Here is a 14,561-nt window from a genome sequence, read left to right as displayed (position 1 = left end):
TCATTCAACGCTGCAAGGACTCTTGTGGCCCGAGTGGTGTAAGCCATGCATCCAGATGCCCGAGTAGCCACTGGCCAATCCCCGCGGGTCCTGCCCGGACGCATTCTTGGCAACGCCTGGTCGCTTCTGCTTCTCCGGTGGCTTAATTGATGCAACGTGGGAGGTCGCCTGCCCCACCTGGGCAGCCGGGGTCCACCACTGTAAACACGAGAGTGGCCGGGGAACCGTTGGCATTCTCTTTAATGGCTGACACAGCTAGATTACGCGCTCGCGCTGCGAGGAGCTTGTCTTCTTTCTCTTTAGGGCCGATGACGGTGATATTTAGCAGATTCCCACCCGCCAAAAGTGCGCTAGGGTGGCCTGTTGGGCGCGTCTTTCAAGCAGTTCTCGAGCGGCTAAACGTGTTTCTCGGTCCGGTTCCTCCCAGTAGAACGACGTCGCCTTCCTCTAACGTTTGGCCGATCTCTTCCTTTGTGCTTGATATTTCTCCGATTTCCTTCACGTACTCTCGGTGCCATCTTGCCGACCAAGTCCTTGTGATCTTACATTGGCTTTTCCGTCCTTCTTCGGTATCTCCAGCCATGATACTTTGTGCCTCGTTGAGGTGCTGTTTTGCTCCAATGATGTCCGCAGGCTTTATTAGCATGGGCTCACCAGGCTCGCTGTACACATAGGTTAAGGGTCGACTATTTAATGCTCCTTTCACTTCTGTTGCGATGATTCGCAGCTCTTCTACTGTGATCGTCATTCTTTATATTTCGCTTGTGGACGTATCAAGGCTTCTTATACGATGATTGTGAAATCGTCCCCAACTCTGAAGCACCATTTTTGTGTCGTCATACCATTTGATGGATTCACCGATCATAGCCGCTCCGAGTATAATGTCGTCGACATAAATTGCCACCTGTAGCTTTTCTATTGTTCTTGTAAATTCGGAATTAATTTCTTTCAGATAGTCCTTGAACGTGTCCGTAAGTCCAAATGTGCTCACTGTGGTTCCTAATGTCCCTCTTGCCATTCTCCATGTTTCAAGTTCATTCATTAGTCTGCTCTGGTCGTCGTGTTTCTGCCATCGAAAACGCAAAATTTCTCGGTCGTCTTCATTGATGCTCATCTGCAGCAACATTTTTTCCGAGTCTCCGGTTTGGTGCCGTCTTTTCTTTTCGGAAAAGTGACAGTATGTCTTCGATGAAGGTATGGCCTGCTTCTGAGTTGTCGTTGAGTGATCTGCTTTCCATCGAGCATGCCGACGCATGAAAAACGATTCTAACTTTCGTGTGTGCTCTCTCCTCCCGAATCACTGCGTGTTCAGGCAGATAGTATAAAAGATTGCCCGTTTGTCCAGTTTCCTCTTTGGCTGCTTCGGCTTCACCATAGGTGAAATATTCCGGTATCGCCTCGTCATATCTATTGATAGAGTCACTCTTCTTCAGCCTGGTTGTTAACTGTATTAGCCTTTTCGTTGCAATTCTTTTGTTGTTGTTCAAATTTATGTTTTCTTTCCCTGGTAGACCTACCAAGTAGTGATTATGGTCCATCGTTATTTGCTCCTCGAACCACTCCAGGATTTTGTCTTCTAAACTCGGTTGACCATGTTTCGTTGCTTGGCCGATCAACTCGAAACTACAAACTTTCTGCAATTCGTCCGGAATTCCTTTGTCAGCCGCTTCAACGTGAAGTACAATGACTGCCTGCCCTTTTGTTGTTTTCAGCTTGTTTTTTGGCATGGTCCTTGAACTATCCATCCAAGCGTTGTCTCCGCAGCCATTAGCTTCTCACCTAGTCATTTTATTTGTCCCGTGAAAAACTCCCAATAAATATCAGAGCCAATTAGCAAGCCTATCGATCTCGGCGTTCTTGTTCTGCGTGGTTCGTCTGCTATCTCCATATTGGTTTTTTCATTTTTTTGCTGATTTCTTTTGTGGGTCCTGGCAGACAGTTATGGGATATCACATCCACTTTTAGTGCTTCAATAACAGTTTCCGAGCTTTTGGTTTGATGCTCTACTTTTACTTGTACCACGCCCATAAACTTCACCGTTTGATTACCGCCGAGCGATCCGATCGTCAACCGTTCTTGTTTGATGGCCTTTGCTCCTATTGATCCCGCCAGTCCGGCTGTGATGAATGACCTTTGGCTACCGCTGTCAAGTAACAGTCAAGCGTACTTGCCTGATGACTCTCCTTCTATCCAAGCTACAGGAGTTTCTAGGGGCACGCATTGCTTTTCCTTCCGTTCAATGGTATGCATGCTGCACGCGGTCGATTCTTGTGCTTGCTCTATTGCGGCATGTTGTTCTTCTTTTGCTTCTCGTTTTGTCCGACATATTGACGTCGCGTGCCTTCCTTTGCATTGTTTGCATCGCACATTTGCTCTGCAAACACGAGCCGTGTGGTTAGGCCGCGTACACCTGAAGCATGCACTGCTGGCTGCGAGCGCCACCTTTTTCTCTCCCATCAGCAAGCTGCGCCGACAATCTTCTGTCGCACGGTTGTTTTGTTTGCAAAAGAAGCACACCCTTTCTGATGAACTGTAAAAACTCGCTGTTGTTGGAAACTGTCTCGTACTTTCTCTTGTCTGTTTGGGAGTCCCCGATTTTTGCTCTTTTTTTGTCTCCTCCCTCAAGTTTACTTGATGCCGAAGAAATTCAAGCAGTCGTGTTAGGGCGTCCGCACTTGTTTTTCCTGCTGACTCGCTTTGCTCTCCTTCTTCCCTTTCGCTGTCCTGCGTACTCTGAGCAATCTCCTTCAACTTGTACTCCACTGACAACTCTGAGGGAATAACTCTCTTCAGCACTGGCATGAGCATTGGGGCTTAGAACTCGGGTTTTACATTCAGTGAATCGAGGGCGAGCATGTTCACTTGTACGGCTTGGAATAGGTTTCTTAGCTCTTCGGTATCCCTCGCTGATCGTACCTTTGGAAGGCTCAGCAGCTCGCTCATGTGCAGATCCACTTATCTTTCATGCCTTCCGAACGTGTCCTTCAATAACTGTATTGCGTGGTCATAGTTATTCTCAGCGGAAAACTGCAGTCCTTCTATTGTAGCCGCTGCCGTGTCAGTTAATGAAGCCGTCAAGTAGTTGAACTTCTGGGCTTTAGTCATGTTAGGCCTGTCGTGAACTGATGATTTGTATTGATTCAAAAATCTGTTCCACTCCAGCTCATTTCCATTGAATTTTAAAAGCTCCTGCTTCGGTAGCTTGAACAGCTCTGTCATCTGGCCTGGCGTTGTGCTGAGTGCTTGGTGCTAACGTCTGGATGTTAGTCTTGGCATTCACGTTCGTTGGGATGGACTCCGCCATGCTTATTTCAAGCTTCGATAGGATAGCCAATATCTTCATGTCGTATTCAATTATCCTCTCAAATTCACTGTCTGCAACTTCGTCCTTTAAACATTGCTCCATTTGGTTGTTTGCTTCTTGTAGTCGCGCTTCTAGCCCGTTGATTTGTGCTTGCGTTGAGAAAAGCGCCATTCTTTCGGGGTCCTTCTCCTATTTGCTGTTCGGCTGCGTTGATGAGCTGGGTTATTTGTGACCGCAAAGCCTTCCTTTTCTTTGTTACCAATCTTTGCACATCTTGGAAGGTGGTAGTCTGAAGCTCGCTTACGTTTCAGTCAGCTCGTCGAATCCCATTGATTTCCGCCGTAGCCTCCTCGTTGTATGGACCAGGTCGATCAGCTGCTCCGACGCCGCCGTCTTCCCTGCTGCTCCAAGGCAGGTTGTTGGCGTTCGCTGCGTGGAGGTAGAAATCCTGGCCACGGCACCACTTGTAAACACGAGGGAGGCCGGGGAACCATTGGAATTCTCTTTAATGGCTGACACAGCTAGATCACGCGATCGCGCTGTGAGGAGCTCGTCTTCTTTCTCTTTAGGGCCGATGATGGTGATATTTAACAACCACCTGCGCCCACTGATCAGAGCCCGAGACGCTCGAGCAGCTACTGCTCTCGTTTTGCCAGCAGGACGACGCGAGGGATGAACTTCAGGCCACACTGCAGCGCCTTGGTGCACCAAGCGACACGCTGGAAGCCTTCGTATTCCCCGCAGGACCGGACGCCATCCCACGGGACGTCTTCAAGCAGCTACCCAACTTCCTTGTCGTTACTGGGCTAACGCAGCATCTGTAGCCATCGGGCCACGGACGAGACAAACGCGACATAGGCTGTACCACACTCTCCTCTCTCACTCTCCTCTTTCTTTCCTCTTTCCTGTCTTCCTATCTTTTCAAACCCCACTTTCCTTCCCCCGGACTGGGATTGAAGAGGCTGAACTCTCCGATGAGTTCAAGAATATTACCAGTTATTTTCCCGTCTTCCCTCTTGTTCGATCGGCCACATGTTCACGCCACTCTGCAAATTGCTTGGCTCCTTCCGTGCCAACGCTTCCTTTGACGCCAATTTTGGGATTCTAACACCGATTTAATCCTCCTGCACTTCTGGACACCGTAAATTCGACGACGGAAAGTCCCTTTTCACGCGGTTTGGCCCATTTTCTCATCTACGTGCGCTAAGCGTAACATGATCCTGGTGCGCCCATATACCGGCGTCCAGAGCGCGAGCCCTTTGGATTTCTTCGAACACCTGTGCTAGTGCAAGCTCTCTCCTCATGAAGATGGGAGACGATTGGGTAACAGTCTCCTGCAGATGATAGAAAAATGCCATAAGCTTTACAACTATCGCGAAGTTCACCGGCGGAACAGACTTAGAATCTGTCCCACGCGGACTTCTCGCCAACGCCGTTATGAATGCTGCGGGACTGAACTCGGCGGAACGACGTGACACCTACTTCAAACCTCGTCCCAGACTGAACCTCACGGTGATCAGCCCCTACCGCATGTCCGCCAAGGATAAAATTCTAGTCAACAAGCAAGTAACTCTAGAAGACAGGACACACGTTTTCGGCTTACACTGCCAGTTATAGAACTCTTGCAAGGATGTTGTACGTGGAATCTCCGCTGAAACAACCCAACAACAAGAGCATCGGCAACACCTGAAATCAGAAAAAACCTGTATTCTATTCGCCCTGTTCGCCCGTCCCATGGGTCGGTCAAACACCATCATTATGACATTTGAAGGCCTCAGGGTGCCCAACTATGTGCTATTTCACCGTACCGTCATGTGCTGCTATCATCATCGCCCAGGAAGCATACTTTCCCTGAATTGCATGGTTATCGGATACAGATCCGAAGCATGCCCCCGAAAAGGCATCACTGTGACCTGTCCCAACTGCGGAGGCATATTTGCCGCCAAACCGGGGTTGAAGTTGGCCCGCTCTTGCGAGACGCGCTGCTATAACTGCAAAAGTGAACATCCTGCTACAGACCCCGACTGCAGAGGGAGGACTGCCGCGCACGACAATGCCAGACTGCCAAACAGGCGTCGAAAGCGCCTTATCGCCGCTAATAACACCCGCAAAAGAGAAGATAAACCAGCCTGAACTCATGAATTTTCGGAACAATGGCTAAAGCATCCCCCTACTCTCGGCCCTAGCCTTTCGCGCAGGAACAGAAAGCTCGACGCACAAGAACCTCGCCTGCAACTACGTGTACAACTGCAGCAGTCACCAGGAGGTCCAGTCAGCGGTAACTTCCAGGGAACTGCGGTTGATCGACCGGTGAGACCCGCCCCCCCCTCCCCCACTTAGAGGTGACTCATCCGAAATAAGCCGAGAGACTAGCACTGGTGGAGCATCCAAAGGAAATACGGGTACCTCACACCAGACCATCACTCTACCGATGTATCCTTAGAGATTGCGACAGTCTGGTGCCGGATGTGAGGTGAAGCAGCCAATCCGTCCGTACACCGCTCCCCTACAGGGCAACAACCTAAACACACACATCATACCAATAACAGCCACAAAAACATACAAGTAAGCATTAGGACTAGACTGAGACTCGCGCACCCTATCAACGAATGAGCCAGTCCAAAAACCAACCAATGGGTACCGCCACCCATTCAAATTGAAACTAATGCTGCTAGCGGATCGCTTGTTACCCCCATAAGCGATGTTTTCTCCTGCTCCAAGGACTACGCTCGAAAATGGACGCTGTAACAGGGCAGTAGCTATGCACAGTCGAGGCAGTTGTAGAGGCAACTCATCAGTGGCAAATCGAGACTACATTAGACACCATTGCATTGCACGTAATAGACATTGTAGTCACCAGGTTCTCCGAACGCTGCAAAGAAAGCCTAATGCACATTAAGGCCCGCATAGGTATCATGCTTACGAGAGGAGCCATTGAATCATCTGCACCAGAAGCCAGTCACTCACCTAATGATGAGTGACAAAGACTGTGTCACTGATACACAGCAATGCGCGCAAGGAACTGAGCGCACGATAACCGCACGTCCGGTCATAATTAGAGTTTTCCGCCCGAATGATCTCTCAGTACTACGACAGCTCCTCCCTAGATCAACCCTGACCGTACTGCAATCGAACTGTCGCGCCCTCAAGCGTAAGAAGAATCTGCTGGAAAAATACTTGGATACATTACAGAAAAACACAAATTATACGCCTGCAAGAAACACGGGGGCAATTGGGACTCACCGGTTACGAGCCCCTCTCCAAGAAGGGTGAGGGGAGCTGACTGTGAGAGGGAAAGAGGTTCCCAGCCTGCACCACATATGTATCGCAGGGCTCCAACAAGGATATCGTACAAAAGACGAGGAAAGGCAATAGGGAGGAAAAAAGCGCCCCCACAATGTGTATCACGATGGTCCACGTATCACTCGCAGCCACTTAGCATGATTCAACCCATTGCAACAATGACAGACAAGAGCATGTCACGTAGAAGTAGATCCGGATTTGTAGATCTTCATGTAATCCTAGTTAACGCTTATTGGCTCCCAGGAGCATGAAAGCCCCAAGAATTAGCTTCATGGGTTGCTACAGAAGCATTGAGACAAAGGCGTAGTCATTGCAGGAGATTTTAACAGCCCACACATGTCATGGGGCTACACCTCAACATCAAAATCCGGGCGACTCATAGACCATGCCATGGAACAGCACCAAATAACTCTTGCGAATGACCTAGTGCTGCCCACCAGATCCGGGAACACTGTACAGAAAGATTCTAATCCCGATCTTACCTGGCACAAGGGACAAGTAGGAATCTTATGGAGCAACACCTTAGAAACCCGAGGGAGCGATCACTGCGTACTTCTAGCGGATTTAGACCTGGGAACGACAGCAAAGAGGAATACGGCCAGAATAAAACACACTGACTGGGATAAATTCCGATGGTCCATAGGAAACGCACAGACAACAAATATTCCATAGTGCAACTGGACCCAACTGGTCCTTCGGCCTCAGGACAAGCACACTACGACTTGCCCTGCTAAATTTGAGGAGGCTGTTCCAGACTGACACTTGTTAAACCTTCTCGCGATCAAAAGAAACTAAAGAAGAACTGGAGCAGGAATAAAAGAGGCAAACAGCTCAAAAAGATCGTGGAAAACGTTGGATATGGTACGCTACGCAAGTGAAATGGCCTCGAAATAGTGGGTGGATTTCTGCCGCACTAAAATCAGCAAATCACTGGACACGAAGCGAGCATAGCAAATCTTGCGTAGTGGGCTGGGAAAAGCCAGACCCAGGCACACAACGAAGAAGATCCAGATGGACATGGGATTTTCAGACGAAGACTTCGCTAAGGAGTTTCACCGAACGATACACCCTGACAGCTACAAGGTGGAAAATCTAGCCGAATAAATTCTCGGTCCTGGGAAATGACTGGATGAAGGTTATGAACGTAAGAAATGTTCTCCAGGTTAGAAATGAAGAACTGCCTAAGTAAGATAAAGAAAAACACGGGACTGTAAAAAGACAGAATCACGTATGAACTCATCCAAAAATTGCCAGAAGACGCCATAAATGAACTGCTTCGGTACATTAATGATGCGTGGATATCCGGCGTTCTTCCTAAAGAATGGAAAGAAACAATAATGACACCCATACCAAAACCAGCGAAACCACTCAATCACCTTGAGCATCTCTTCCCAATATCACTAGCATCATGCTGCAGCAAACTCGTGCAGATGATTCTAGAGCGCGTTACGTGGGTAATAAACATCAAGGCAGTGCTGCACCAAGACATGATAGGATTTAGGCGGCACGTGTCGACTCAAGACTGCATTCTCCGCCTCATGAACGATGTTTGCGACTCCCCCAGCAGAACACAACTAAGGACAATTATAGCGCTCGATATCTACAAGGAATCCGATCGCGCAAGCCATAAAGTCATCTTGAAAAACCTCAAAAGCATCCAATGCGGCTGGCGATTATATAATTACCTACCGAACTTTTTAAGCGACCGAAACACGGAGGTCCTTGTAGACGGCCGCTTGGTAGGTCCTTTCAAATCAAGTAAAGTACTACCACAAGGTTCGATTCGTTCTCCAACATTTTTTAACATAGTCCTCAAAGATCTGCCCGCCAGACCAGGCTCAACCACCGACGTTCATTTCAAAATCTATGACGGTGATGTGAATTTGTGGTGCTGTCAGCCCAGGTAGCACAGGACTGTTCGGCCTAAAACAGGCCGGTGTACTTTGGCCGGTGATTTTCTGTCCGGCCGTTTTCCGGCAGCCATGTTCGGCCCATGTCCAAATGTGGGCCTTTTGGCCGTATACGGCCGTACTCCCATGGCTGTCCAACGGCCAGTGTCCGTCGGCCAGTCGACCGGCTTACGGTCATACGGCCAGATTCCAGCCGTAGGGCTCCGGCCATTCCAAAGCAACCCGTGTACGGCCGAAGTACGGCCGCCGGAGGACAGCCGAGATGCGGTCGTCGGACTCCAGCCGGACTAAAGCTACCGGAAATACGGCCGTGCTACGGGCATTGGAGTTCAACCACAGTACGTTAACTGTACTGAGGCCGGTCACTGCATGTCGCGCAAGCAGATGACTCATTCGCGCAGTGCAGAAGCAGCACAAACCCAGCATTTTGGGTCCAATGCAGCCACATCAAAGTGAGCTCGCGCGCAACCACCAGCCGTCAAGCTTTCAGCGCAGCCTTGCTTAATTACCAGCCTCAGTTGACAGCAAAATTCATTTATTAAACAGTGCTCACAAATTGTCGTTCCTTTAATTGCTGTGCCTCTTTTACTGCCGAACACAGAAAATATTCAATTCTTTGTAGAGCTTAAATAGATGTATTGTCCAGGTCCTGATATCTTCTGTGGGGCAGCTTACCTGCAATAAACGGGGAAAGGGGAGGGGGGGGGGAGGGGGAGGGCGGCGGAGGGCGCATACTATAGTGGGTTGAATTTCAGACAGATAAATTGCGCCGCTTTTAGCCAATTTCTTTTAGGGCAATATTCTGGAACACTTTCATGCTATGACTACATAAACTATTTTTATAACAGTTGCTTGACCAATTTTGATGTATATAAAACCGGCGTGAATACCTTTACGAAGCGTTTTGGTTCTCAACAAAACACTCAGGAGCATTTAATATAACTCCTTCGCAAAAAAGTATGTCCAGTTTTTGCCCATTTTTCTTGCAAAGACATTGTCTACTCGATCAACGTTTCTGATGATCTTGCGCTGGGCTGATCCTAAGAAGGAGCGAACAGGTACTTTCATTTTCAATCTATTTTAATGTTGTTTTCATGAGTATACGTCCGCACCACTTAATAGTCCAAAAGAACTTAATTTTCTTCTAATGTCATACTACGTTCAAAAAATTCTAGACGCGTTGCGAATGACGCCCTGCTTCAGGTGGCTGCAGTTGTATCCCTCTGTGTTCACGCAAGGAAAGGCGTAAAATTAGAGTTACAAAATTTGTTTCAAACCAATAACATGGCAATGGTAGCATGCATACAGGAAACCTTGCATACTGCAACGAATAGGCCAATAAATGTTTTATTGGTCAAGGTTGAATGCGTAGGGTTCTCAACCCGTCGGAGGCAAACTTGCGCCTCTGGAAGTTTATTTATTTATTTATTTGTTTGTTTATTTATTTTTATTCATTTATTTATTCAATGTTTTATTTAGATGTTTATTTATTTGATGCCTGCTTGCCTGTGCATGCATTACAGAAGTGAGATACATAACACTAAGCATTAAATATGAGACAAAATAACAAAATAATTCTACAAAGCGCGCTGAAAATCGTCAATATAAACAGTTAATGCAATCATACGTGGAAGATAATTACACTGCAGTAATGATGTAAAATAAATTAATCGCGCAAGGCGTCACCTTTAAAGGAAAGTTAATTATTTGCTTTAAACTAGCGGTCCCACTTTGCGATATGTAGAATGCCGCTTGGTCATACTTCTCCCCTTCTAATCCAGTTTTCGAATGAGAGATATTACGAAAAAAGTTCAACCTGTCGTTTCGTCTGTGATCATTCAAGTCCTGCCATTTCAGTTTACTTTTACTTTCTCTGATGCTAAGTTGAGCGTGTAAATTACCTAATACGAATCGCACTGACATATTCTGTATGTTTTCGAGCGTATCAACAACTCTTTGGTGTAGGGATCCACGAAAACACATGCGTACTCCAAGATTGAGCGCACATGAGTGAAATACGGTTATTCTTTTCAGTTAGATGGAAAATCACTGAAATTTCGTCTCAGAAAGCCAAAAACATATGCAGCCGTAACTTTTATGGTGTGAACCTGCCTATTTAACCTCTAACCACTCCCTAAATAAACTCCTAGGTATTTATATTCCTCGGCCGTTGTCACAGCAGCATAATTTACGGTCATCATTATCATCACCAGCCTATCTACGCCCACTGCAGGGCAAAGGCCTCTCCCATTATTCTCCAATTACCTCGGTCCTGTGCCAACTGTGACCAATTTATCCCCGCAAACTTCTTGATCTCATCTGCCCATCTAACTTTCTGCCGCCCCCTGCAACACTTGCCTTCTCTAGGGATCCACTCTGTTACCCTTAATGACCAGCGGTTATCTTGCCTTCGCATTACATGCCCTGCCCACGTCCATTTCTTCTTCTTAATTTCTACTAATATGTCTTTAACACCAGTTTGCTCTCTGACCCACTCCGCTCTCTTCTTGTCCCTTAATGTTACACCTATCATTTTCCGCTCCATTGCCCGCTGAGTCGTTCTCAATTTAAGTTGAACCCTCTTAGTGAGCCTCCAAGTTTCTGCCCCGTAGGTGAGTACCGGTAAGATGCAGCTGTCATACACTTTCTTCTTCAGCGGATATCTACAGTGGGTCTACAGCTACCATCATCCTCCATAGGGAGAGTAGTAAAATACCTATAAGGAAGGGTGTCAGACAAGGAGACACAATCTCTCCAATGTTATTCACAGCATGCTTACAAGAAGTATTCAGAACGTTGGATTGGGAACAGGTGGAGTAAGGGTTAATGGAGAATACCTCAGTAACCTCAGATTTGCTGATGACGTTGCCTTGCTAAGTAACTCGGGGGACGAATTGCAAAGCATGCTTTCCGCACTGGGTAAACAGAGTAATTTACGGTATACGTATTCAATTGGAATGAAGGTTTTCTTGTAAAGGTGCCGTTAACACACTGTTTAACATCTAAAAACTTTTCTGAATCAGCACACCAGGATGTTATTAAATTCGAATAAAGCTGCAGGTATACGGAATCACGTTCATTCGCTATAGTCCGGTAAACTACACAGTACTTTTGAACAAAGCTATAGGGCCAATAGTAATAACAATGCAAAAACCAATTCATTCAGTTCATAGGATGAAATGTACTACGCAGTAGGTGATATGGAACACCATCATTTGCTTTTTTGCTGTCCGAGAATATACAGTAAACCACTTTAGGCTAATCTATTTCAAGAGCCAAATCGTGCGTGAACTCAACAATCTGCGTTGAGCAAGAACATCCTGACAAAATCCGTGTTTGCTAGGATGCTGGCGATTATGTTTAACCAAATGAGTCATATCCCAAGAGTAGCTAAGCTCACCTTCAAACATCGCAACTAAATTAACAGCTAGGCTTCGTCAGTGACAAGGCTCTGTTGTTATCGCAAAATTAAAATAATTTTTTTTTTCTAAATAGGCAGTCGTAAAATTTCATGAAGTAACAGTGCAGAGCATGACGTTGATCCTACCAATGCACGAGCGAGTCTCTTCTACGTTTATCACCAACAACATAGTGCAACATTGCTTGTTGCAGTTTAATTGTAAGCAGAATAACTTGCGCTTTTGCCCGCACTTGCCTTTCTTTGCTGGGGAGTCCTTGACATGGTGGCGGTTTAGCTCCTGCGTGGTGGCCGCTTGCTCGACGCCCTTCAAGGCCAGTTATTTTGGAGAACCATCTTCATCTCGGATCGGACATCTCTGCCGGGTCGATGTCTCCAATGCTCTCCATTTCTTGAGGGGGCGAATAGCCTCGAGCTGATGCGTCGACGAAGCCGGCGGCAGAGGCGTGGTAGCGGCGATGACTGGCGAGGCTTAGCTCACCCGTCGGTGTGGCACAGTCTTCTTGTGGCAATAAATGACATTTCGATGGCCTAAAAGGTTCCCTGCTAATGTCCAGTGAGTCCTTGCACCTTGCCCGTTCACCGAGAACACTCATTACTGTTTGACAAACGATGTTCGTTCATTTAAAACGTAGAAACACGGAGCGGATGAAAAACGCGTCCCCGTCGTTCGGCTCCCTAACGGCTTTTTCTGCCCCCCAGGAAAAAACCGGTCGGTCTCCTTCCAAACACGTCTGTGCATGAATTCTCGGCGCCCAGGCGTGTGCCGTTGTTCGGCTGTATGCCGTTTGCCGAAAAAATGACGTATAACCAGATACCTTACATAGGCCGGTCTCCTCTTGAACACCGGTTGCCAAATATTCTGTGGCCATTCGCTTGCCGTAATTCGGCCGAGGACAGCTAACCGAATGAAAAACGTATATTCTGGGGCCGTACTTCGGCCGGTATCCTTCATAACACTGGTTGCCCGAAGAAAACGAATATTCTACTGCCGGACGCGCGGTTCACCGTTGAAACAACGAATGCACGGCAGCCGCGCTCCGGCCGGTCTCCTTTCGAACACCAACTGCCGCAAGAATACGCATATTCTGTGGCCGGTCGCTTGCCGTCCTTCGGTCGATTACCGCTTCCCGAAGAAAAAACGGATGCCCTAAGGCCGTACTTCGGCCGTTCTCTTTCTCAATATTGGCAGCCGTAAGAGAAGTGAATATCTGGCAGCCGGTTAGCTGCCGTAGTGCGTCCGGACACGGGCGGACGGAAAAATACCGAAGCGCTGGTTGCCGAATCTTGGCCGTTCAACGCATGATCAGTGGCTGCCAGAACCTGGATGCTGGCCGGACATGCCAGAAAGCGGCCATAGACGAGCCGGTCTTGGGGCACACTTTATGTGCCGCCTGGGAGGGCTCCCCTAGACATCAGGGGCACAAACAACAGGAAGCAATTGATATTGTCAACGCATACATGAAATACGTTAGTAAAGATGGTTGTGGTTCGTTTCCCCGAAGTCCGGTGTCTATGACGAACCCAATCGCCCAGGCTCCGGTTGATTTGGCAGGAGGCTGGCAGGGCGATGGTGTTGAAGTTCTTCGAGATGGCGGTCGAATTGACGAACTCGAGGCGTTGGGGTTGATTAAGTGAAACGGAGAGTTTATATACAGCTATTTACAGTAGGAAAACTGGGTACATGAGTAATAAAAAGAAAAACTTCAAACTTCCGCTAGACGCTAGCTCCAAGTGCGCAAAAATCACTTGAGCTTCTCAACTTCGTCTAACTCTCCTAACCTCGGAGCGTACACAAACCGCTCGAGAAACGAGGGCCGAGACTCTGCCTCGCAGCAAGATCCGTCTAGTTGCCCGGTACGGCGCTGTACCCTAAACCTCCGACGCGATCTTAACCTCTAACCTAGGGGGCTCACAAATCCCAACCTAGCGTTAACGGTCGAGACTCCTTGTCCCGCCGGGAACTGCCGAGCTTAGCGCTCAGACAAGAACGATTTCTAACGGCCAAGTTCGGCCTTATAACACCTCGAGATCCCACTCTCTCGGGAACGCCCCTGTAGCGTTCGTACACGCCTAAGGGAGTGCCCAAATTCACGTAGACAGCTGTCACTCAGCACGCTACGGAATATTCAAAGAGGCGCCGCCATGTTTGGGTCAACGGCACGCTTGCAGGCGAGCAGGTGCGCGCGACCCCGCGAGGTGAGAGCGAAAGGCGGCGACGGCGCACTGTGCCGGCCGGGGCGCGTTAACAATGGTGTCTCGCGCGGCGCGCGCTTCGACGCTGGTAATCCCACCACCTCCGCGCGTCGCGTCGATGGTTCCCGGAATCCGCTGCCTTCTCAATGGGGGATTATCCCTGTGGTATGCGGTATGCCAGACAATCCATCTCCCGTGCGCGCCGTGACGAATTGGCGACGGCTGCAGCGTAGAGTCTACAGTGCTGAGCCACCAGACAGAGTGGCGGGTTCTCACGCGCCGCCCGGGCGCTTGGCCCCTGACCTCATCAGTGGACCTTACAGACGTTGTTCTCGGCTACTCCCCCTCTAACACCGAATACATCGTCGTAAAGGATGGTCCAGCCGGCCGCTCTGATCATAGTCCCCATTTGATAAAATCAACACTAGAC

General features: G+C 48.3%; 1 protein-coding gene across 1 annotated transcript in view; it reads right to left on the bottom strand.

The window, feature by feature from the left end:
* LOC144172495 (alcohol dehydrogenase [acceptor]-like) overlaps positions 1 to 14,561 on the bottom strand; it is a 132,676-nt gene continuing 118,115 nt past the window's right edge. Inside the window, exons 10-11 of the mRNA XM_077701188.1 lie at positions 655 to 662; positions 1 to 198 (exon numbers count right to left, since the gene is read on the bottom strand). Of these exons, the coding sequence (XP_077557314.1) occupies positions 1 to 198; positions 655 to 662 (206 nt within the window). The remainder of the gene's footprint in view (positions 199 to 654; positions 663 to 14,561) is intronic.

The sequence above is a fragment of the Haemaphysalis longicornis genome, unplaced genomic scaffold, assembly GCF_048455015.1.
Source record: "Haemaphysalis longicornis isolate Haplotype H1 unplaced genomic scaffold, Haemaphysalis longicornis Haplotype H1 scaffold_23, whole genome shotgun sequence".
Taxonomy (NCBI): Eukaryota; Metazoa; Arthropoda; class Arachnida; order Ixodida; family Ixodidae; genus Haemaphysalis; species Haemaphysalis longicornis.
Note: the sequence above shows the minus strand (reverse complement) of the source record. Positions and strands in the feature narration are given on the sequence as shown.